Source organism: Lipomyces oligophaga (genome assembly GCF_038497815.1).
Source record: "Lipomyces oligophaga strain CBS 7107 unplaced genomic scaffold V1516scaffold_7, whole genome shotgun sequence".
In the NCBI taxonomy this organism is placed as follows: Eukaryota; Fungi; Ascomycota; class Lipomycetes; order Lipomycetales; family Lipomycetaceae; genus Lipomyces; species [Lipomyces] oligophaga.
In genome coordinates this window covers 195,662-218,371 of record NW_027117791.1, presented here as the reverse complement: position 1 = coordinate 218,371, position 22,710 = coordinate 195,662, and the positions used below count along the sequence as shown (strand labels likewise).

Sequence of the window (22,710 nt, the reverse complement as noted above, 5' to 3'; positions counted from 1 at the left end):
TGGACAGCCTGCAACATCGTCTTCTTAATGAACAGTTTACGACCAACCTTTCTGACTGCTATATCGGTGAGTTTCATCAATGAATTTCTCTGAATTCTTTATTACAAATATGCATATATTTTATTTTATATATTGGTGTGGACTATATGGATCTCCATGCAATACAACAAATCTTCATAACCATATTATCATACACCAATATCCCCTTTCATCTATGCGGGGCAGCGGAAAGCTGCCCGAGGCCCGGATAATCCACCGCACAAAACACTAAACACTACTGAGTTATGCGCTAACTATCGCGGCAATCCAGGACAGTTTTAGCAGCTTAAGAGCCGTCCGCAGTATATATTCCGCCGCGCTATCTTCTTTGCCCGGAACAATCTGCAACCAAACCTCAATTGCACGCCAGTCTGCTTTTGCTAAACTTTTTCCGAAAAGACAATTCAGCTCGTCAACGATTGCGAATACAAGTAAAATGTCAAAACCTCATGTTCTACTGCTTGGCGAGATTACGCACGCAAAACCCGAGTGGGAAGCGCTAGCCGATGTGGCACAGCTGTCTATCTGCGACTCGACTGACCGCGAGCAATTCATCAAGGACTTGAAGGGAAAGTACTCTGATGTTGTCGCTGTCTATCGTACGTTTCGGTCGATTGCGATCACTGGCCGTATTGACGCGGAGTTGATCCAGGAGTTCCCGTCGACCCTGAAGTACGTCTGTCATAATGGTGCTGGTATGTATTGTTCGAATGTCATTGGACTGACTTAATGATATCTATTGCATGCTAGTCTAACTTTAAACCAAATCAGGCTACGACCAAATCGACGTGGAGCCTTGCTCCAAAGCTGGTATTCAGGTATCCAACTGCCCATCCACGGTCGATGACGCAACGGCAGACGTCAATATGTTTTTGATTCTCGGTGCCCTGCGCAACTGCAACCAGGCCATTTACGGTCTTCGTTCAGGGAAGTGGAACTCGACAACACCGCTCTCCCATGACCCCGAAGGCAAGGTGCTCGGAATTTTAGGCATGGGTGGTATTGGCCGTGCTGTAAAGAAGCGCGCTGAGGCTTTCGGAATGACTGTACAGTACTATAACCGCCGCGAGCTTTCACCCGAAATGTCTGCAGGCGCCAAATATGTTTCGTTTGACGAGCTGTTGGCGACTTCGGATGTTATTTCGTTGAATCTGCCACTCAACGCGAACACCCGTCACATCATCAACAAGGATGCATTCAGCAAAATGAAGGATGGTGTCGTTATTGCCAACACTGCTCGAGGCGCGGTTATTGATGAGGCTGCACTGGTCGACGCGTTGAAGTCGGGCAAGGTGCGATCAGCTGGACTCGACGTATTTGAAAGCGAGCCGACTGTGCACCCAGGATTGCTGGAGAATGACCAGGTCATTCTGCTCCCGCATGTTGGAACATTGACCTATGAGACTCAGAAGAAGATGGAAGTTCAGGTCTTGGACAACATCCGTGCTGCGGTCACTGTTGGCAAGGTCAACACCCTTGTTCCTGAGCAGGTTGCTTCAGGGCTTTTCAATTAGATTTACATTTTGCCGCCAACCTAAGTTGATTTATAGAAATTTGCAATGAAAAAAATTGATATTAACTGGACCCGTAACGCCAAATACAATAGTAGACTTTGCGAATTAATTATGATAATTAATGGATTATACAACCAACAATAAACATTCAATCATCTATTTAGACAGCAAACTGTCGATTTTGATACGTTTGACCTCCGGCTTCGAATGAGGAGAGGACGACGATGAAGGCGAGGTTGCTGGTTGAGCCGGCGATGGCCGCGCAGGGTCCATTGCAGTACTGCTATGGCTGGGAGGTATTGACATGCTTTGATGGCCATCCACAGGAGCAGCGAGTGAGTATAATTGTGGGCCTAAACCTGTTGGACTGAGTGAAATTTGCTGGTGTTGTGGAAGCGGCTGATGTTGCAGATGTTGTGGTTGTGTAAGATGGAGTTGAGGATGCTGTTGATGGTGAAGGGCGATTGGACCCGGAACAATTGGCGAGGACGAGGCCGGTGACGAGGATGCTGTGGAAGTCGAGGTAACGATGGGTCCCGTTGGTACTCCAGCAGCAGCAGCCGCTGCTGCAGAGACGATCCGCTGAGTCTTAAAGACTGGGTCGTAGCCTAGACAGACTCGCTTTGATTTCGCACAGTTGAAACACATGGGATGACGTTCATCGCATTTGATCCGTCGCTTGCGACAAGTCAGACAGCCTGTTTTTGTCCGCCGCTTGATTTCTTTCGGCGGACGGTGTGCGGTCACATCAGCCAGTGTCGCGGCCACTTGAGCAGCTGCCACTTGGTGCGGGTTTTGATGCTGTGAGATTTGATGCTGATGCTGCTGTTGTTGAGCTGCGACAACCGCGGCGGCGGTCATGGGATGGTGTGGGCCTGTCATTGGAAGGCCTGTAGAAGGTGGTGGAGCATAGAACTCAGGTGGACCATGCTGGAGACGAAGTGGCGGGAGATGTGCTGAAAGCGTGGGCGATGAATGGTGGTGAGCGTGGTGGAGTGGAGGAACTAGTCCTGGAGGAGTCTGTGTCATCGGCTGAAGTTGTGTCTGTTGTTGGATTTGCTGTTGCTGGAGCTGACTAGCTCCGTACGGTGCAGAGACATACGCAGGGGCTCCATATTGAGGGGATGATGGGGAGAAGGGCGACTGTAGCGGCGACGTCGAGACCGGTGGACCGAGATGGTGGGGATGCAAGGTGTGCGAGGAATGTGTATGGCTATGGGGAAGCGGATGCTGGGTGTGAGCGGGTGGTGGGCCCGAGTAGAGAGCTCCCGCTGAGGGCGGCGCTGGAGTCGACGACAAGTGATCCAGCGGCGGCTGGATATAGGGCGACCGAAAGAGCGGCGGCAGGGCGGGCGACGAGGACGTCGAAGAAGACGTCGAGGCAGACGAAGGCGGCGGCGGAAGACGAGGCAGATAGCGTGAGTTTGGGTTGGGATCGTTCGGATTGTTGTGGTGGGAAAATGGAGGCAGGGGGTCGACCATCATGTTGGCCAACACGAGCCCGGGAGAAGAGAAAGGTGGAGGAGGAGAGGGAGGAGCGGGCGGGCGACGACGACGGGAGGGCGACGGCGAGGAAGCGACGCGGGACAAGGACGGGGACGAGGACAGCGACAGCGAAGACAAACAAGCAAAACAGTCAGAAATCCAGCGAGAATTTCGACGAGGGGAACCGACGCAGATATAAGTTTTGCACGCGCAGCCCGGGCAAGCAAGGCGTGAACAAGGCCCAAGCAAAAGAAATGGCCGAGAGCAGAGAGCTAAAGTCGACGATGGAAGGGAAGATTTAGGACCGACATTTGGGTTTCCCTATCCCGAGGGACAGAAGAGCCGAAGCGAGCGAGACAGGCGGACGAGCGACACAATTGTGTACCAAGTTTGGCCACTGTGCAGCGCGGTACCCTTGTCTCGCAGCACACTATTCGCAGCTTACGGATAGAGTTCTGATGTTAGAGTTTCGAGCTTTCGGGGGCCGGGGGCAGGAGGGGGGTGCATGGATACGCCCTGCAAGCCACAATTCCTTAGTTCTGCATGGAACGGAGACACTGTCGCGGTAGATCTGTACCTCGGCTCTGGCCTTTACTAGCCATTTGCATACTTGCGCCCTGCCACAGGTACTGAAACACACGCACCCGTCCGTCAGATTCCAGATTGCCACTGGAGCCTCACGGCGCTGCTGCCTTCCACGGCTTTCGTCGTGGATTCTGCGCAGTTGCTAACTTTGGTTAGGTTATTGTTGCTGTTCAACTGTACTACTAATCTGTATGGCTGGCTGTACGGGACGAGGACGCTGTTGCGCTGGATGTTCAAATCACTGTTTCAAGGATGTCATTATATTCCAGGAGTCATAATCATAATTCTTAATAATCCGCTGCTGGTCCATTCACCGTCCGTCACACACTCACACACACATTCACATGTCCCCAGCAAGCCGGTCAAAGACAGCTCCAGCATGACGTCGATCCGAGAAACGGTCGCTAACCTCTGGCCGAACTCGTGGTCTGGGTAATAGCGAGTCTTGCCAGTCACGGCTGCTGTGGAGCAAAGACGAGAATGATTTCAAGCTCAGTAGGGCCGAGCACCACTACTTCATATTTCATTTTTCATATGCTCATTCAAAATCATACATTTCGTATTGCTCAAACTTTGGCCGTTTCTGTAGCCGTATTCTATCACCACGTCTGTGTATCAGATCCAGCAGTAGTAGAGTTTTGCACGTGGACATATTGAGAACTCGACGCGCATATATATAAAAATATGCCGAAGTATATACAATAATTTATTTCTATGAATCAATTATGTAATATATTTCTATGTAGCAGGTCCTTCTCTTGTGCAGTCTGGCATCCAAAATTGTCATACGCTTCCGTGGTCCTCCATGGACACCGTACAGGAGGGATACATAGGGCTGGGATCAGACCTCTCCCAGTCCAGCTACACTGGACCCCGACTTGGAGTTCTTGCTCTGTTTGATAAAGAACAATACACTATAAACTTCATACGTCCTGTTGCACGGCTTTTCACGCTGCTAGTGTCTTTGCAATCTCTGTAATCTCTTTAGTCATCGTTTCTGGCGAGAACAATAGTTTGCAGGACGTATAGCGTCTAGAATGATTCTGGATCCGAAATTCGCGCACTCTGCGCGTACCGAGCGCTCGCCAAAAGGCCTTCCAGTAGTTTGGATAAGTAAATTTCCAATATCTCTTGCGCCAAATATCTTAGTGGATCATCAGTACTGGAAGCCGGGTGTTGCGTTGCCGCGACCTAGGTGCGTTCTGCTAGCACTGCATGATCTGAAAAATACTCGTACGCCTTTGATTGAAGCTTGCTTTTTCTACATTTATAATATGCACTCTCTCATTTCAATTCTGCACGCAATTCTTATTCTACAATTTGAATCTCACCATGCATAGATTCGTCTCTGGTTAAGTGGTCGTCGTCGTCTCCGAGTATGGTACTCTGTCGAGAACCTGCAGCAGCCTAACAGCAGCCACGGCACCAGCAAGTAATTCGCTCTGACTCGATAGAGCTCATGCATCGGCGCTTTCAATGTCCTTTAGATCCCTCACTTAGCCAATCCAACACATCCAATCGAAACCATCATATCTGATCCCGTCCATAAGCTCCCCAAGGCATCGAGTCCCACCGCCCTCATTCGTCTCTCGTCTAGTCGACGTTCTGCAGTCTGCGCCGACCTCCTCGAGCCCATGCGGCGCGCGGTCGCATAATAATTAGAGTTTGCTTCCATGCATAGAAACCTGTCGGCAAACTCTATCTCGGCTCGTCTCGTTCGCATTCATCCGCGCCCTTCTCCTCATCCTTGTCCTTGTCTTAATACCCCCACCAGTACTACCAGGCTTAAGGGTTGTCCCGCGCTACTGCTCCGCCCTCGGCGCTGGCTGCAGGTTGGCAGAAGCACTAAATAAACAGCTAAATTGTGGTCCAAATGGCGGTCCAAATTGCCCTCGAAGCAAGCCGCCGGAAGAACGAAATCGCAGCAAAGGGCAGACAAGCAAATCAGCGGCACGGAAGAACATTCTAAAGACAAGGACAAGCCCGACAAAAAGCAAGAGGCTGTGCATTTCACATGTCATTCCGCGTCCAGACATTATTTTATTTTTTCGGGGAAAGCAAATTCTTAGCTGGAATCCAGATGGAAGGGACTAACATGGCCAACCCAGCTCGCCGGACAAGCTGGGGATCGCCGCGGTTCTTGTCATTGCTTTTTTTCTATTCCTTTCTCAATTTCTAATCGTCTTTTTTCTTTTTCTGCGTGTTGTAAACGAAGCTCAAAAAACTCAAAGAGTGGATCAACATGCGAAGAGCCGTTGAGTAGGGCCGTTGGGTTTTAACCTAGCGAAGAAGACTGCGGGCGTGGGAGAACACAGCAGCTCCGAACGATGGAATAGGAGTCTGGGAATAGGAGAGAGAGTAGGGCAGTACTTGCGTAGAGCTGGCGACGACTCTCATGGCAACATGGCTCCGTGACGCTATAGACAGTGACACTGTGACATGACGAGCGACAGCGTGACACAGCAACAACCGCAGACAAATGGACAGACAGCGGCGGAAGCCAGTAGAAGCATGGAGACATCGGCGTAAACGAGAAATTCTAAACGGCGGTCGTTCTTTGATTGTGCTTCTGTGACGACTGCGGAGGGCAGCGACGTGTTCCGCAGAAGAACAGCGTCCTAACCCACAATTCAGCGCGAGCAGGAGCATTTCAGGACTTTAAGCAACTACTGTACCAACCCAAACACCACAGACATCACAGACAACACAACCACAAACACAAACACGAATAACACAAGCAAATGCTGGCCAGACATCATCTGTCGGTCATCGCTATTTTTACACTGCAGAACCATATCGCCCTGCATCGCACCGTAATCGCATTACTGCACTCATCTGGACACCCTCCTCCGCGATAGCTAGCCGCCACTCAGCAACAGAACGTGGTGCAGTCAGACTACTGCTGTGGGTCCGCCCCTCCTCGCCATTTCCACAACAACGCCCTGCCTCGTCCGGCCCCCCTCTCCCCCTTCCCCTTCCTGGCCTCAACGAACACGAGCGATCGGCCATCGGCGCCCGGCAATCAATCACTACCGATTAGCGAGCGAGCCCAGAGACGAGCCGTCACAAACGAGTCCGGGCAAAACGAAAGTCTACTGGCCCTGCTATTACTGCTGCTACTACCACTACTGCACGGCAACCGGCCAATCAGGCAGTCAGTCAACTCTCGCAAGACGTGTGGCTTCCGTCGCTATTAGATGAGCTATAAGCCAGACTCAATCATCCGCTTCATTTATCCAAACATCCGTCGATTTCGGGTTTAATTACATCCTGGAATAGACATCCGCTACGTCGGTACGGTACGTCCGCAGCCCGCAATGCTGCTGCTCGAGTCGACTTCCGTAGAGCTTCTCGATCCCGTAGAACTAAAATTACAAAAATAAAAAAAACAACATAAAAAATAAAGAAAACACAAAAAAAATAAACGAGAGCTAAGGACTGGGAAAATAAAGGAGACCCGTCCTGTTTCTTCTACTCTTCTAGAACTCTGCTATCGAGATAGAAACTCGATGCAAGACATGCACGTTCCGAGATCTCGTCCGTATCTGCCTTGATCGTTACTCTCGTTGCGTTCGTTGCGTTCGTTTATTCTTCTGCTCTTCTTTCCGCCGTCCTTTGTCCTTCTAGAGCTGTTCCTTCATTCCCTTCTCCACCCACTTGGCCTACTTGCTTCTTTTCTGTGCTCAATCCCCTCTCCTGTCTCTTGTTGCGCTCAACGCCGTGTGCCGCGTGGCTAGCCAGCATCTGCATCAGCACCAGCGCCAGTTCCAGCGCCGGCAGCAACTGCCTGCTTGGTCCTTCCAACACCGCAACAAAACGCACGACTGCTTGGACCAGCCTCCTTTCTCACTCCGTGCGAGCAACTAGTTTGTTGTGCGCTGGCCGTCTCGTTTTGGCGACTATGGGTCTGGCACCATCTCCGGACCGTGCCTCTCTTCCTTGCCTGCCTGTGCACCCTCTGGCTCGTTTGCAGTCTGTTTGGACTGTTCTGCAGTACCCGGCCGCCGTCTATCCAGGCTGGGGCTGGGCTTGGGCGGCGCTGATTCCCCGGGGAACTGACTTCGGGACCAGGTCATCACCTTGAGTACGACTGGTCAATCCGTTCAATAATGATGTCTCTCCAGTGATATTCTACAGCAACCATCGCTAAAATCTGTCCACTACGTCCTATCAAAAAACACACAATTCTAATGCCGTCGACGCCAAACATAAACGCCCGACTCGACTCACTCGACCTCCTCCAGCCTCTGCTCTAGCTTCTGGTCCTCAAGTGCATCCGTCCGAGGAAACAATCGTAGGCACTCGCCAATTGGATCCACTCACTTGCTAACAGACAAACAGCAGTCCTCGCACTGACACCGTCGCCGAAGCTTAGTAGCCAGATTCGTAAGATGACTAATCAATACAATCCCCGCTGCAGTAAGCTCCATGTCAGCAGTAGTTGAATTTGGCTCGGCGTAGTTAATCAAGACCGGTTTGGTGTCTAGCATTTGCGAATTGAAATATTTGAGAACAGCGAACCATGAGTCGTGGAAGAGATCAGGACAACGAATTTGAAGAGGACATCAACGGTATTGAGACTCACGATCGTAGCTCAAGCTTAGTCGACGCTTTGGATCCCGAAATCTCAGAGTCCGGCCCCAATCTCTCGACGAAGGAGGAAGAACTCATTGAGTATCGATCGCTGATCCGGTTTCTCGAACGGAAGCATCGGTCTGCACTAGCCGAGCATTTGATCGTCGCCAGCCGATTGAGATTTGTGCTTCTAGCCCGCGACCCCGTCATTTCCCACCACTTTCTGCCTCGCGAATGGACTTTATGGCCTCTCGAACCCGACAGGCTACCACGCCTGGCCAGCTCCATCCCAGATTTAGCCCAGTCGTTCGATTACTCAGACTCAGACTTACTCTCCATCAGCGACGAAGACAAAGACTCATATGACCTCTATCGATTGCCATCTCATAAACTGTTTGTCCCACCCTCCTACTCCCAGCCTCTCATGGCCGAGCTCTCTGCGCTTGCAGCTCGCGTGTTGTCTACAGGTCCATCTGATCCTGCATCTGCCGGCGACGATCTCGAAGACGTGCTCTACCCATTTCTACATGCTCCAGTCCTGTCCTTTTTGGACAATCTCCTTGCCGCTCTAATTTCTATCCGTGCGTCGATCTCTACCGCTCGTCGAAAACGCTCAACTTACCTCCTCTCGTCCATAGATTGGCTTTCCCTACTTGACTCGGCAGCTTTGGTCGGCTTCCCAGCTCTAGAGCCAATCTGGGATACTGTTCTCGAACGGACTCGGAAACGTGCTACCTCTCTGTTCCCAGAACACACGCTTACGGCCGCGTCGCGCAGCCGTGTCTACACAAAAATCCCGTCCAAGATCGACAAATGGAAACCTCAGCGGCCTGGTCATATCATCCGGACTTCTACCTCTGCGCGGCGCAATCTCCGACGGAACATACTACCCCTTCCTGATCAGACTACCGGTATCTCTCAATTGCCGCCCGTATCCCTCGACCACAACCACATGCACTCGCCCTCTCCCTCCTTGACCGAACCGTCCGACCAGGGCGAAATCATGTGACTGCACACGTGCTGTCTTTGTTCCACATGATTAGTTCTCCCAATATTTAGGCTTGCTCCAGAATCGGCTCTCAATCCCCAGTTTCCTTCGAGTAGACCTTTGTACGAAAGAGATATATTTCTCCCCTTTCGAGCAGAAAAGAGTTGTCGTCGGGCCAGCTCTGAGATCTTTTTCCGACCTTGGCTTCCACCGGCTTACGAGCGTGTTTAGCTCGTAATTCTCTCCTAGTGGTTTTTGCATCTCTGTGACTGGTTCTATTTACTCGATCTAGTCAACTTCCCACGGCCACTTCTAAGACTCCATCCGTTTCCCGGGACACTCTATTCCAATTTAGTCATGAAATTTGCTCGTTATCTTAGCGAAAATCTCGTTCCCGAGTGGCGAGTTCAGTATCTTGACTACAAAGCCGGCAAAAAAAAACTCAAGAAAATTAGCCCTGAGGCAGATCAAACCAGTTCGCGAAGATCCTCTTCCAAGCGATCGCCAAATTTACTGCGCACGCCGCGGTGGAAAGGCAGATCATCTAGTGTTGCTGGTACAGTTTCTACCACGAACGATTCACCAAATAGTCAATTCCATTATTCTGCTGAGCTTCCTCCCTCAGATGCGCTGCCTCCCCCTGCTGTGGTCAATGATCACCATTCGCCGGCTACAAACGTGGCAGGCCTAGTAGCGGTCGCTCCAATAGGTATCACACCGCAGCAGCTTTTGCAAACAAAAACCTCCCCACCTGGGTCCATGGCTTCAGCCATTGACATTCCGGCTCGAAGAATCAATTCCGACGAAAATGCTGGGGATTTAGGAGTGTACGGTTCCTTGATTGCAACTCCGCCGACTAAGCAGCATGGCTTCGAGCTTCCACCGCCTGCAATTGACTCTGTATCGCCATTACCCGCACCTGCGTCAACTCCTGCTGTTCGAACGAGGCAAAGTTCCGTCTCGTTTTCTACAAGTCCAGCACCCTTCGATCCGGTAATGCCCTCTCCATTAGGACTCGGTGCGCCGGCTATCCCCGCTTCGCCGTATAAGGCGAGTAAGAAATCGGAAGGCTCGCGGTCGATTTTGAAAAAACATTCGAAATACGATTCGACAGCCAATTCCAACCCGTCGGTCTCGCCCGCATTTGGTGCTCCATTGAATAAGCAAGCGACTTTTTCTCCTTCCGATAGTTTTAGCCAGCGCAAATTTGTTTCCAAGTCTACGACGGCTGTAGTTTCGACTAGTATAGCCAACTCTGAAGACCAAGTTCGGCGGCGTGTGGCTATCGATCCCGAAGTTCGCGATTTTATGGTCTGGCTTGATGGCGAGTTCGCTAAAATAACTGAGTTTTATAAGACAAAGGAGAATGAGGCAATCGAACGATTTGAAAAGTTAAAAGAACAGTTGCACCTACTTCGCGATCAACGACTCGACGAGAAGCGGAAAATTGATGTTTTGCGTGCTGAACAGGAAGCTAAGCGGATGGCGGAAGCAAATAAATCAATTGGCGATCGTTTAGCTCAGCAAATGGAAGATATTCACCGGAAACTGGATCTTCATCATTTGCCATTTATGCCGAAATTAAAGGAGCAACCTACAGGTAGTGCTGGCCAAGACTACGTGCGAGGTAATCCAATAAAGGCAGTTCCTTATACGGTTGCAAGACGAAAATTGAAACATGTAAGTATAAAGTTTTGCTTGTGCAAAGTAAGTTACTTTTGGTCTGACAGAACTTAGGCTATGATGGAATATTATAGAGGCTTAGAACTGCTGAAATCATACCGATTACTGAATCGCACTGCATTTCAGAAAATCTGCAAGAAATTTGACAAAACGTCGGGCGTAGCATTATCTCCAATGTATATGGACAAAGTACTTCATAGCAATTTTGGCCAGAGTGAGGTTGTGGATGAGCTGATGAATGTGACTGAAGATGTCTATAGCCGATATTTCGAACGAGGTAATCGGAAGCATGCAATTGAAAAGCTGCGGTCGCGGGAAATTCCAGATACCCATTATTCTGCTACGTTTTTCAGCGCAATATGTTTAGGCCTAGGGCTACCCTTGTTTATCCAAGCGATAATCATTGGAGTCGAAAAGGGTCTGCGGCATGAGCTAGAGGAGGTAACGTACTTATTTCAAATTTTTGGCGGTGGGTTTTTGATGACGCTATTTTGTCTTTTGTTTGCCATGAACTGCATGGTATGGGCGCGAAATAAGATAAATTATGTATTCATTTTCGAGTTTGATTTACATCATATACTAGACTGGCGCGAGTTTTTAGAGTTGCCGTCGTTTTTGTTTTTTTGGTTGTCGCTGTGCATGTATCTGTGCATGAGTGATTTTTGGCCGGATAAATTGCCTGCATATTGGTGGACGTTGATCTACATATGTGTAAGCGTTGTGATTGTGTTTATGCCGTTCCCGATATTCAATTGGCGAGCCCGTGAATGGCTTGTGATTGCGCTGTGGCGGCTATTTTTCTCTGGATTGTATCCTGTGGAGTTTCGTGATTTCTTTCTTGGAGATATCTTCTGCAGTTTGACTTACTCTGTGAGCAATATTGATTTGTTTTTCTGTTTGTTCGCACACAACTGGACGGAGACAGCTGTCTGTGGATCCTCACGATCGAGGCTGATGGGATTTTTATCTGCTCTGCCTCCGATTTGGCGGTTTCTCCAGTGTCTCCGTCGATATGCGGATACTCGGAATTGGTTTCCACATCTAGCAAACGCCGGGAAATATACATTTACGATTGCCACGGCGGTTGTGCTGAGCGTGTGGCGAATTGACAGACTGGATACGAACCGCAACGTATACATATTTTTTGTGTTAGTTAACACAGTGTATTCTGGTTTCTGGGACTTGTTTATGGATTGGTCGCTGTTCCAAGCGAATTCGCAGCACAAATTGCTGCGAGACGAGCTGGGCTTTCGAGACCCACGGTGGTACTATGCAGCAATGATTATCGATCCAGTGCTGCGATTCAATTGGGTATTTTACGTAATTTTTCCTGTGCAAATTCAGCAGAGTGCCGTGACTTCCTTTTTGATTGCGTTAGTGGAGGTATTACGGCGGTTTGTGTGGATCTTTTTTCGGATGGAGAATGAGCATTGTGCAAACGTAACGCGGTTCCAGGCATCTCGGAATCTGCCACTTCCATATGAGCTTGAAGTGGACGGGGATTACGATCACGAAATGGTTGATATCGACGTGCGGACACCCCTGATGGCAGCCGAAGAAGGACGAGCAACAGCATATGAGACGGCGTCTGGTCGCGGCTCGGAAGGCTCGCAAGACGGACGAGGTCAGGGCCCAGCGCCGTTGCCGACTCCGTCGTTGCGACGCCGGTCAATGGCGGCAATGACCCCTCGAATGCTTGCTACCGCTGCCTCGAACGCAATGCAGACTGCGCATGTGCAAGACTTCGAGCGTCGCAAGCGACGGCCGCGGGCGGATCTCAGTAAACCGGGCTCTGGATCTGGCGGTGCGGGTTCATCGCGAACAGGCTCAATATTAAGTCGTCGAAGCGGATCAATTATTTATCATGAAGACAATGGTGACGAGTTTGACGACGATGGCGATGACGAAGAGGACGACGACGATTTGTATAATGTTGATGATACAGAACCGGAGGGCCAATCGTCCGACGAAGAGGATTTGGATATGATGAGTGAAGCTTCTCCTGGTCTTCGCCCTGACATGTGATTATATTTTATTATAATTGCAGTTATTTTCATAATAGTATTTTGCCGTAGAGTTAGTAATAAACGGAATAGGAAATACTTAACACGTGCCTGATCCCAAGATGAAGCGCCTATATTGTTTGGCTACTTTATCCAAATATTTTTAATCGATATAATACATTCAATATAAGAAAAAGTGAAGTATTTAATCAAACGATTAATATTTGATCGTGAGATCGATTCTCGAGAATGGCAACTCAGAAAGTAAAGTCGCTGATAATTCCAGATGATTCAGAGTCTCATGGCTATGATAATAATGATACTGGGGGTACACGGATTGGATCAGATTCAGGAATTGCAGAAGAGGCGCCAAAACTAGAGCAATCGAGAAGTTCTAGCTATATTCATCCAGGCACCAGATCAGGACAGTACGTACCCTACGAGCGACCGAAACGACGACCGGTTCCAGGACTATCAAGCACAAACAGTGGTGGAATCAATTCAGGATCGAATAGTGTTCCGACCGCAGTTCCAAATGTCACTCAGGCAGTGCTGAAAACACGCACTTCGAGTTTAAGTGTGAATTCTTTATCTGCACAGACCTCAGGCCGTATACCAGGAGTCGGACCACCTTCACCGACTCGATCAATTTTACCACTAAATCTTCCGTCGTCTCCCACTCCCTCCGCCAGCTATTTCGACTACCAAGCGCAGCATCGCCGAGCTGCGTCAACGTCTTCCTTACAGACTTATTCGACGGAAAGTGAAGTTGATTCAGGGTATCGCCAGTCACTGCTTTCACAAACTTCGATCGGACCGCCGCCAGCGATTCCAGATTATTCGCCTTCCAGACGTACGTCGTTTGGCGGTCCCAGTACTGGGCTAGGAGCTGGTATTGGAGCACATAGTACACATGTTTCGATCTCATCACTCAATTCTGTATCTTCTTTCCGTTCAGCGCCATCGGCCATGCGAACAACATCGACGCCGGCCGAGACGCCCTCTTCAGTCGGGGACACTGATAACTTATTGACTCCGGTCGCATACAACGATTCTACTCCAACCACCGCCACTACAACATCTGCGCCGGAAAGTCTACGCACGCCGTCGATCGCATCATCATTTGACCCGGCCTTGATGTCGGGTGCGACCACGGACTCGCCGCTACCGGACTCAGACTCGTTCCTGGCGGCGTCGATCTCCACTACGGCCGACTTATTGCTTCCTGGCAATGTTGAGTCGAACGCACCATCTGCGGACCTGCGTGCGTACTACGTGCTGGCTTTGCGCCGACAACGAGCGACCGTTTGGTGCGGCCGAGCCCAAAAAGCGAAACCCAAGACGTCAACGACAACGTCGCATAAGGATAAAGACAAAACCAAGAAGGGAGCTGAAAAAGATGAATTTATATCGTATGCAAATCCGTACTCGTTTTATCAGCCAAAACTGGACATGACTCTTGAACTAAGCGACGCAAGGGCCGTTGTTGCACGGTCATCGAGAATGGCTGCTCGGGCGTCTGGACGGGGGGAGGGTGAAGACAGTGGAGAATCAGGACTACATCCTGCTCCTTCGACGACAAGTGCATCTACATCCGAGGATAAGTCGGCTGGTGATCACGACTCGGTTACTTCTGGCGTTTCTCGACATTCGTCGCTCGACCCGCGAATTCAAAACAATATAGACAGAACGGAAATTCCTGAGTTCGAGGATACCAACTATCAGCCTACTGAAGAACAAACATCTCTGCGTAGACCCTCGAGCGCAGATACTTTGGACGAAAGTCGACTCGTGAATATGTATGCGCCTCGGAGAACACTCTATATCGCGAATCCAGACTATTCCAGTGACGATTAATCATTTTGATCACCAATATATTTTAATGCATAGTTCAGTAGTTTTCCTTCGGTGGGAGGAGCATATGTAATACACCATGGATTGGGAGTCACGCGTCTAACGCGTCGCGTTCGCGTCGAACTAATTTTGTACCATCTTACCACAATTATATTATTAATACCGTGATTATTGTTCAAAGCCCAAAAATATTATCCTATATTTTATGATTAGTATTGTATCAAACCGCAATAGATGTCTATGGAAATAATGAGTTTCACGAGTATTAATGATCTCGGCATAGTCATGACCGACTCTAGCGTCAATGCCGAGATCACTGATACTGGTACCGGGACAGGGACCAGACCGGGGACCACGACGGAAACTCACAAAAGGAATAACGACGAACAAGAGCCATCCCAAAAAGACAGGAAAGAAGAGAAAGAAGAATCTAAGCGACGGAAACTTGATGATATAGAACGGCGTCGATCCAAGCAGGCTTTCAAAGAAGCTTCCAAGGAGGCCGCGAGAGAAGCCACTGCTGAGCGACGACGAATCAAAGAAGAAGACGCTCGCCGTAAAGAAGAAGAACGGCGAAAGGCAAGAGAGGAACGTGAATTAGAAAAAAAGCGGAAGCAAGAAGAACGACGTCGTAAGTTGGAAGAAAGAGAAGAGGAGAGAAAACGCAAACTGGAGGAGAGAGAGGAAGAACGAAAACGCAAGGTCGAGGAAAAAGAGGAAGAAAAAAAGCGCAAATTAGAAGAGAAGGAGCGCAATCTGGAGGAAAAGGAACGAAAAATGGAAGAAAAAGATAAACGGCAGCTTAAGCTAGGATCGTTCTTCAAGCCGGTACCTACTACTCTAGCAAGTCAACCGCCCATAGAGTCGAATCCAACTGAATCCGAATCTGATTATGATAAAAATTTTCTGCCGTTTCATGTCAAGGCTCATACAACGCTTTATTTATCTAAATTCACTGTCGACCCTGTGGCACGCTCGAGGATTATGTCTGAATTGGATCATATCTTGCTACCAACGAAAGATTTGGTGATCCCGACCAAACTGAGTTCCAAGCCGGTCGCCATATTTCCTCCGGTGACTCGCGGGAGGAGACTAAAATATACTACAAAGGAAGTGCTTGGATTATACAGCACAGCTGACTGCGGTCTCACAACTACAACAAGTGAGTCGGATCTCCGTGAAGGGCTAAACAATTTACCGCGGAAGTTTCTTCGCTTCTGCGAAGATCTTCGCCCGCCATACTCTGGTACATTCAGCAAGCAGTGCAAGATCCCGCGCAGTAATCCGTTCTTTAGAGACCCTCAGTTAAATTACAACTACGACTCTGAACTCGAATGGGCCGAGGATGACGGCGACGCCGGTGAAGATCTGGACGACGACGATGACGACGACGAAGAAGATGACGACGACGAGTTGGGCTTGATTGATGACGAAATGAGCGACTTTCTCGTAGCTGAAGAGTCTAAACCTCGCAAGCGGATTCTTGCGCCTCTGGTTCCGGTATCGAGAGGAGTTTGCTTTGCGGATACAGAAACCGGGGTGAACCAAGGATTTCCAGAGATGAGTATAGCGACTTTAAACCGTATGTCTATTCGATATATATATTATTTTCCAGAAACTTGCTAACATTATTCAGCCTTGATCACGCTGCCTATTGATCCTTTTATGGATTACTGGACCAAGAAGCGGTCGCAGAAAACACTACTGGTTAAGAAAAAAGCAAACTAACGGTCCTAAGTCGGATTGAGAATAATTTCCAGCAGAAAATGTAGGACCAGACTCATTTCGTCTCTATTTCTCGGCATCAAGTCACCCGCGCTCGGGATTAGGACTTTGGAGAAATCGGTAAAGATTTCAGAGATCTGGCGGCATCTATCGTTGGATAACTGCGACCCCGTAATTCCACCACAGAGAAGAATGCGAGTCGGTCGGGGCAGTGGCAGAATGTCTCGAGGCTTGATCCACGATGGAAGCCATCCGCCGACGGACACTACGGCACGCAAACTTTGACAGCAACACACATAATCCAGCGCGGCCATTCCGCCCTGCCCATATCCCCAAAGCATGATATTTAAACATGAAAAGCCACAATTGTTGATTAGTGTTCTGATAATAGACTCAATATACGCTCTAGCTACGCCGAACTCGGCGTCCGGACTAAGTTCTTCTGAGCCCTGATCATCTCGACTGAACACAAGGTCATCGCCCCAGTGAAATCCACCCAAATCAAACGGCATCGGTTTCGGAGCCTGTAAAGCCAGTACGACTGTCGACGGCAGATTTAAGCGATTTGCGAGAACAGTGAAGTTGGCATTCGTATCACCAAGCCCGTGGAGTAGAATTAAGCTGTCTTGTTACTATTACTGTCGAGTGGATTTCAAGTTCCAGAAAGAACAACTCACGCATATTGCAATGATCCGGAAGAAGGTGTTGTAACTGAAACCGTCGCATTTTGAAAGTCTGTATTCTTTGGGATTTGAGGTTGTTGATTTGTTGGTTTCGGTGGATTTGCCATGGTGGATGTAGATTTGTCTGGGACTAAATACTTTTAAAAGATATTAGTATTCTAGATAAATTAATTAAATTGCACCTACATATATTCACACCTATATATCAAATATACAGATATATCCTGTATAAACATAGATTCATAAATTTCCTAAATAATGAATAGGATTGGAATATTACTGGAAAACAACAATATAGATCCGGTTTTGGTGACCTATTGTGGCCTGCTTGTGTCTGCCTCGGTGCTAGTCTATTGTGGATCTTACGCGACACTGCATCGCCCTGAGACCGCGCTGGAACCGGATCCGAAAGATCCGTTATTCGATAGTGATGATTTGGCTCCGCAGTCCACTGTAGAGCGTCTGGAGAAACAGGATGCATATTTGATGCCAGTCATGGGAGCGTGTGTGCTCGTGGGCTTGTACGTATTGATCAAGAAGGTAGACAAGTCATGGATCGAGTTGTTTGCAAACGCATATTTCACCGTCTATGGCACGTTTGCAATGGCTAACGCGTTTGGAAATTTTGCTACGTTTATTTTAAAGAAGGCGGGTTTTAGACTTACTCGTTGGAAACTGGCTCTGCAGAAAAATCCTCCTATTGGCAATATCAAGAGCAAAATCAATTTCAACGGCATAGACAATGATATTGACCAGGACAAGAAAAAGGAGATCGAAAAACAAATTGTTAAAATACCAACTTTACGGCAACGTCTTAGCGTATCATTCTGGAGATCGCAGCAGAACCTCAGAACACAATTGGAAAATCTGACTGAAGGATCTGAGGTTGCCAATGTGACATTCAACTCTGCTGAATTTTCCAGTATCCCTCTGGCCGTTTCGATCTCTGCAGCTAACTGGTATGTCGGTCAGAATTGGGCACTTGGAAATGTTCTCAGTGCTTCGTTAGCCTATTCGACAATCCAGCTGCTGAGCATTGACTCGTTTTTAACTGGATATATCATGCTGACTGGTCTCTTTTTCTACGACATATTTTTTGTATTCAAAACAAACATTATGGTCACTGTCGCTACGTCGCTTTCTGTTCCCATCAAGCTCAGTATGCCGCGGCCCACTACGTCCTCGTCCTCTTCCTCCTCTACTGCATACTCGATTCTTGGTCTTGGAGATATCATTGTTCCTGCCATTTTCGTCTCGCTGTGTCTAAGGTTTGATATGTGGAACCACTATCGGCAGAACCCAGGACTCACGTACGCATCTGCGCGTACGTTTTCCAAACCTTACTTTTCTATAGCTATGGTTATGTATATAATTTCGCTTTGTGTGACTATCCTTGTCATGCATATCTTTCATGCTGCCCAACCGGCTTTGTTGTATTTGTGTCCTGGCATTGGGGGAGCCACTTTACTTGTCTCTGTTTATAGAAAAGAATGGGCTCTGTTGTGGGAATACAAAGAGTTGTCTGAAAATCCTGCCGAGGATCCTGCAGATGGTCTTTCTAACTCCAACAATTCTACCGACACGGAAAGAAAGGAGAAATAGATTGCTGTACAAATACATTCCGACAAAGTTCATTCGCTCACTGAATCCGTAATCGCAAAAGATACGCATCTTCTGGAGGGTCCATCTTTTTGTAGTACTCCTTTACCAACACACCCTTCTCGAATCCAAGTTTCAAATACCATTGGAGTGCTTCATCGTTTCGTGTCCAGACATGGCAGTACACTTCCTTCACAAACACTGTCTTCGCATATTCAATGATATGATCAATCAGTCGACGTCCAATACCGTAGCCTCTATATGGAGCTAAGACGGCAACAGTCATAATATATATCTTGGTCTTTTGATCGTTTTTAGTTTCCAGTGCACACCGGATGGCTCCGACGGGAATTTCATTGAAGTATGCTGTTTCAATTAGCTTTTTCAACCATTTACTAACAATATCTAAGATCAACTGATTTACCTAGTTTCGCTAGCTCGCCAACAGTTAAACTCTCCTTATACCACGCGTCCGAATACTTTGTAGGTAACACAACACTGTTGATCTTTCTCAGTACACCCAAGTTGTTTGCAGTTAAATCGTCCAGTTCAATTCGCATTCTGTTATAATTATCGAATTGTACTTGATATATACACTTTAATTTATATACATATATAATAATGTATTGTTGCTGTATGATAATACAATCATAATAAAAATCAAGCGCTCAGCATATCCCAAATTTTAGGCTGGACCTAACCCCGCTAAATTTCCTATTCAGTCAAATCGATAAATGTAACCACTTGGTGTTTTGATGAAGAAATAAATTTGGCCAGTGAACAAAAGGTGAACAAAAGATGAAGGTATCTAACTGCACAGAAAATATGAAATAAATCTTTCCAATCCGTGGGTGTGATGGCGGAAGATAAATGAGACGCAGGGTATAGTGAGCATACATAAATTGCAATCATTCGATTGGTGAAGAGTCTTAGGACGAAATAATTGAGAAGTATGTTGTATTTTAACAACGCAGTGACCCTCAAAGATAGCACGATAGGCTTAATGTAGTAATAGAGCATCGGCTATCATGGACTTTAAGACTAGGAACCACCGCTATTGAAGTTTGAATCATAGAGGACCAGTCAAAATGCAGGAAGATTTAACATACTCTATAAAATATGCTGGATTGAGCAATATAGATAATATATAGATAGGTAAATCAAATATAGCAATGTTGAATAGCGTTTCGTATACTAGCCTTTGAGATTGAGCTTTCCAAGGAATCTATGCCAGGAACGGTAATAGTGGGTTAAAATTGAAAGAAAACGTAATTATCCGGTCAACAGGCACACTGTAATAACCTCAAAATAGTGCACCCAGCCAGAACATGGAGTTAATAACAGAATAAACTAAAGTTGAAAGGACTGGATAAAGGCACATGAGTGAAAATTAGGATTTATAAGACGTCTACAATCTCTGTAAGTCTGTGCAATAGTACGAATGGATGGTATTAACATAATAATTCAACGGTGTAGATTATAGGAATTTTGGTATGCAAAGAATTTCAGGGTGTAATATAACAGCTTCCGATCAGAGATAAAAGGAACATATTGAATGTTGAGAACGAAAAAAACATAAAGATCTGAATACTACAATAGCACAAAAAGGCTCTAATGAGGCGTAGTTGATAGTAAAACAGAACAAATGTTGTGTAATTAGAAAAAGGTCTGAGAGTAACTGAAATAGAGGAGACCTATAACGGATAACAGCATTTTAAAACAAGTCTACCGGATGTTGGAGTTTTCGAAAATTATTTGACTGCAAAGTTTGTAACAAAATTCGGTCTGTAAAAGAATGTAGACTGTACTAGGTTGAGAATTATAGAGGCTGAATATGTGAATGACTGGAATCTGAGATAATATGTTTCCGTAGACTATAGCCAATTTTTAAGAGCGATGATGATATAAGCAAACATGAACAGCTTCCTTAACCACAATGTCATAAAGAGCAAGCATTAGCCGCTGTAGGAGAATGCACCAAAAGATGATACCGATAAGAGTTCATAGCAAAGTTGGCTAAGAAGAAACAGATAAAACAACTATCAAAGCCAGTCGATATCAAAACCCCAGTGAAATCGAACCAGTTTCCTCGCCAGCCAACGATTCCATGTTTCCGGATCGCAAAAATAAATATGCGTAGCCCAAAAGAACATCACGTCCAAGGAGGATAACGCGATCGACAGCACCGACAGGACAATCCGCGAACAAGCTTTCAAATAAGATGTAATCAAATTGTTCGACAAAACTATTATCCACTTAAATACTGATTGATAAATGCTAGTTGACACTATCTTGGCAATCCCGACATGATGTCCCTTGACTTTCCGCATGAAAAAACGAACAGAGATTCTTGAAATTCGATATAATGATGGTTGAATTATTCAGCACTATAATCAGTGTATAGCAAGTGAGAACCGCAAGGACCGCAAGTATAAATCCATAGAAGTAACTGTAAACATGACTTGCATCGTCCAGTATTTCAGAACTGTCAATAATAGACTCAAATTCCGTGGATTCAGTGGAAAGCTCATTTACTATGCAATACATATCATTTTCAGTCGAGGAATTAGCCATAGAATAGATACCAATATGATCTGGTAATTGGGATTCAGCATCTTTGTAGTCAAACGAAAATGAGAGTTCAATCGCACAGCAGAAACACTCTCTGCTGGGTAACTTGGATATTGATTTCAGATTTTCAGAAGTGGTGTTGCTGATAATATCAAGTTCACGATTCATTGCTGGACAAATGCAGGAAAATTCCAGTACATGAAGGATGTCAGAATAAGCATGGCAAAAGTCGACATCTTCCACTTTAAATATCTCATCCACCATGTCTTCCTTTATACTGAATTCAGAATGTAATGAAATCAATGCAGAACAAAACTCATTCATTTCATTATGCTCCACTGAAGGACAAGGGAATGGCTGCGATCGCTTGTCCAAATCAGCAGCAGCAGAAAATTTGAACTTAGAATTCTGTCTTGAATGCGGATCATATTCTTGTTTGCCACTTTGATCTAATTTTCCAGGCAAGTTCATAACAAGCGAGCAAATATTGCCTTTAACGATGTGCTCACATCTATCTCCTGAATCCATCGCATCTTCACCGTCAAAAGTCCACTCAGTGCCTGAATCTTGTCGACATCCGGTTCCCACAAACACATAGCCAGTCAACAAATGATACTCCCAGAGATGCGACACCGTCAGATCTGCGATGTATACATGCACCACAAGGACCTCACCGAGCCAGTACTCGATTTCGCCTGCTCGAACAGAAATTGTCGGGGTTCGCCTGAATCGAGAGTAATACACCGGAAACGTCGCATCAATTCTTGGAATGAGTGCAGCAGATTCATGTTTTCTTTCAATCTTCCTCATATCGTATTTCTGCAATGCATCAGCCAAATGGATATGTGCAGTGCTCAAAAACTTCTTGAACGAAAGCAGAAATAGCCTGACTCGATGTTTCACCCATATAACTGCCACATATGCAGCAGAGTATTGATTTCTTGCGTAATAGCGGGGTACAGCACTTGGAGTACAGATACCAAGATAAACTACTGAAGGTTGCGGCAGCTGAAGATATCGCAATTTATTGAATCGATTAAACTCGGATCGATATTTGGTAGATAATTCGATAGACAGTCTTGACGAAAATCCGACTGGATCCGGTTTAAAAATGTGGACGATATATTTGGAAAAAGGTTGCCCTTGTCCAAACAAAGGATAGAATATGAAATCCATCAGAACAATTTAGAACTTCACAAACGGCAAGTAGGATATTAAAAAATTAAAAACCATTAGTTAACTAGTAAGAAATCAATATTGAAAGAGGTATGATGGTATAGTGGTATAGCGAATAGTAAGTAAAATCAGGTCTGGTCTTCGGAACAGGCCGTCTGACAAAATGTAAACAAATCCAGCTTCTAGATATACAACGATATAAACAATACATATTGAGAAATAATATACAT

At 46.8% G+C, this 22,710-nt stretch overlaps 10 protein-coding genes across 10 annotated transcripts; 6 read left to right on the top strand and 4 right to left on the bottom strand.

The window, feature by feature from the left end:
- Nucleotides 1–475: 475 nt before the first annotated feature.
- On the top strand, nt 476–1,553 carry V1516DRAFT_696900 (D-isomer specific 2-hydroxyacid dehydrogenase; the record flags this gene model as incomplete). The annotated part of the gene is made up of 2 exons (XM_066924060.1): nt 476–734; nt 811–1,553. The coding sequence occupies 2 exons, from the start codon at nt 476–478 to the stop codon at nt 1,551–1,553; spliced, it is 1,002 nt and encodes a 333-aa protein (XP_066775567.1).
- A 39-nt stretch (nt 1,554–1,592) lies between these two features.
- V1516DRAFT_679602 (uncharacterized protein) lies at nt 1,593–3,453 on the bottom strand. Its single transcript, XM_066922957.1, has one exon. It carries the CDS (start codon nt 3,036–3,038, stop codon nt 1,710–1,712), a length of 1,329 nt encoding a protein of 442 aa, XP_066775566.1. The 5' UTR covers nt 3,039–3,453; the 3' UTR covers nt 1,593–1,709.
- A 4,692-nt stretch (nt 3,454–8,145) lies between these two features.
- On the top strand, nt 8,146–9,207 carry V1516DRAFT_665877 (uncharacterized protein; the record flags this gene model as incomplete). Its single annotated transcript, XM_066920705.1, has 1 exon — nt 8,146–9,207. One exon carries the CDS (start codon nt 8,146–8,148, stop codon nt 9,205–9,207), a length of 1,062 nt encoding a protein of 353 aa, XP_066775565.1.
- Nucleotides 9,208–9,375: 168 nt separating this feature from the next.
- Nucleotides 9,376–13,008, top strand: V1516DRAFT_506858 (EXS family-domain-containing protein). The gene is made up of 2 exons (XM_066919131.1): nt 9,376–10,866; nt 10,924–13,008. The coding sequence occupies exons 1-2, from the start codon at nt 9,544–9,546 to the stop codon at nt 12,892–12,894; spliced, it is 3,294 nt and encodes a 1,097-aa protein (XP_066775564.1). The 5' UTR covers nt 9,376–9,543; the 3' UTR covers nt 12,895–13,008.
- Nucleotides 13,009–13,046: 38 nt separating this feature from the next.
- V1516DRAFT_679592 (uncharacterized protein) lies at nt 13,047–14,862 on the top strand. The gene has a single exon (XM_066922956.1). The coding sequence runs from the start codon at nt 13,122–13,124 to the stop codon at nt 14,727–14,729; it is 1,608 nt and encodes a 535-aa protein (XP_066775563.1). The 5' UTR covers nt 13,047–13,121; the 3' UTR covers nt 14,730–14,862.
- A 434-nt stretch (nt 14,863–15,296) lies between these two features.
- V1516DRAFT_617095 (chromatin assembly factor 1 subunit A-domain-containing protein) lies at nt 15,297–16,400 on the top strand (the record flags this gene model as incomplete). The annotated part of the gene is made up of 2 exons (XM_066919353.1): nt 15,297–16,308; nt 16,363–16,400. Coding segments are annotated over 2 exons (1,050 nt in total), but the record flags the coding sequence as incomplete, so codon positions are not given.
- V1516DRAFT_679590 (Alpha/Beta hydrolase protein) lies at nt 16,312–17,695 on the bottom strand. Its single transcript, XM_066922955.1, has 3 exons — nt 17,321–17,695; nt 17,129–17,271; nt 16,312–17,072 (listed from the first exon to the last, which is right to left on the bottom strand). Exons 2-3 carry the CDS (start codon nt 17,239–17,241, stop codon nt 16,460–16,462), a joined length of 726 nt encoding a protein of 241 aa, XP_066775561.1. The 5' UTR covers nt 17,242–17,271; nt 17,321–17,695; the 3' UTR covers nt 16,312–16,459.
- On the top strand, nt 17,393–18,736 carry V1516DRAFT_628682 (signal peptide peptidase-domain-containing protein; the record flags this gene model as incomplete). Its single annotated transcript, XM_066919856.1, has 2 exons — nt 17,393–17,920; nt 18,020–18,736. The coding sequence occupies 2 exons, from the start codon at nt 17,393–17,395 to the stop codon at nt 18,734–18,736; spliced, it is 1,245 nt and encodes a 414-aa protein (XP_066775560.1).
- Nucleotides 18,737–18,754: 18 nt separating this feature from the next.
- On the bottom strand, nt 18,755–19,374 carry V1516DRAFT_507022 (acyl-CoA N-acyltransferase). Its single transcript, XM_066919133.1, has 2 exons — nt 19,158–19,374; nt 18,755–19,099 (listed from the first exon to the last, which is right to left on the bottom strand). Exons 1-2 carry the CDS (start codon nt 19,291–19,293, stop codon nt 18,774–18,776), a joined length of 462 nt encoding a protein of 153 aa, XP_066775559.1. The 5' UTR covers nt 19,294–19,374; the 3' UTR covers nt 18,755–18,773.
- Nucleotides 19,375–21,010: 1,636 nt separating this feature from the next.
- Nucleotides 21,011–22,480, bottom strand: V1516DRAFT_665870 (uncharacterized protein; the record flags this gene model as incomplete). The annotated part of the gene is made up of 1 exon (XM_066920704.1): nt 21,011–22,480. The coding sequence occupies one exon, from the start codon at nt 22,478–22,480 to the stop codon at nt 21,011–21,013; it is 1,470 nt and encodes a 489-aa protein (XP_066775558.1).
- Between the last annotated feature and the right edge of the window lie 230 nt (nt 22,481–22,710).

What these genes read in the sequence shown, in the direction of transcription:
- V1516DRAFT_679602 (XM_066922957.1), bottom strand. Translation starts at nt 3,038, where the DNA reads ATGATGGTCGACCCCCTGCCTCCATTTTCCCACCACAACAATCCGAAC.
- V1516DRAFT_506858 (XM_066919131.1), top strand. Translation starts at nt 9,544, where the DNA reads ATGAAATTTGCTCGTTATCTTAGCGAAAATCTCGTTCCCGAGTGGCGA. An exon ending in CAAGACGAAAATTGAAACAT is followed by an intron (nt 10,867 to 10,923) that starts GTAAGTATAAAG and finishes GACAGAACTTAG; the next exon opens with GCTATGATGGAATATTATAG.
- V1516DRAFT_679592 (XM_066922956.1), top strand. Translation starts at nt 13,122, where the DNA reads ATGGCAACTCAGAAAGTAAAGTCGCTGATAATTCCAGATGATTCAGAG.
- V1516DRAFT_679590 (XM_066922955.1), bottom strand. Translation starts at nt 17,241, where the DNA reads ATGGCAAATCCACCGAAACCAACAAATCAACAACCTCAAATCCCAAAG. An exon ending in TCCGGATCATTGCAATATGC is followed by an intron (nt 17,073 to 17,128) that starts GTGAGTTGTTCT and finishes GTAACAAGACAG; the next exon opens with CTTAATTCTACTCCACGGGC.
- V1516DRAFT_507022 (XM_066919133.1), bottom strand. Translation starts at nt 19,293, where the DNA reads ATGCGAATTGAACTGGACGATTTAACTGCAAACAACTTGGGTGTACTG. An exon ending in TGGCGAGCTAGCGAAACTAG is followed by an intron (nt 19,100 to 19,157) that starts GTAAATCAGTTG and finishes TAATTGAAACAG; the next exon opens with CATACTTCAATGAAATTCCC.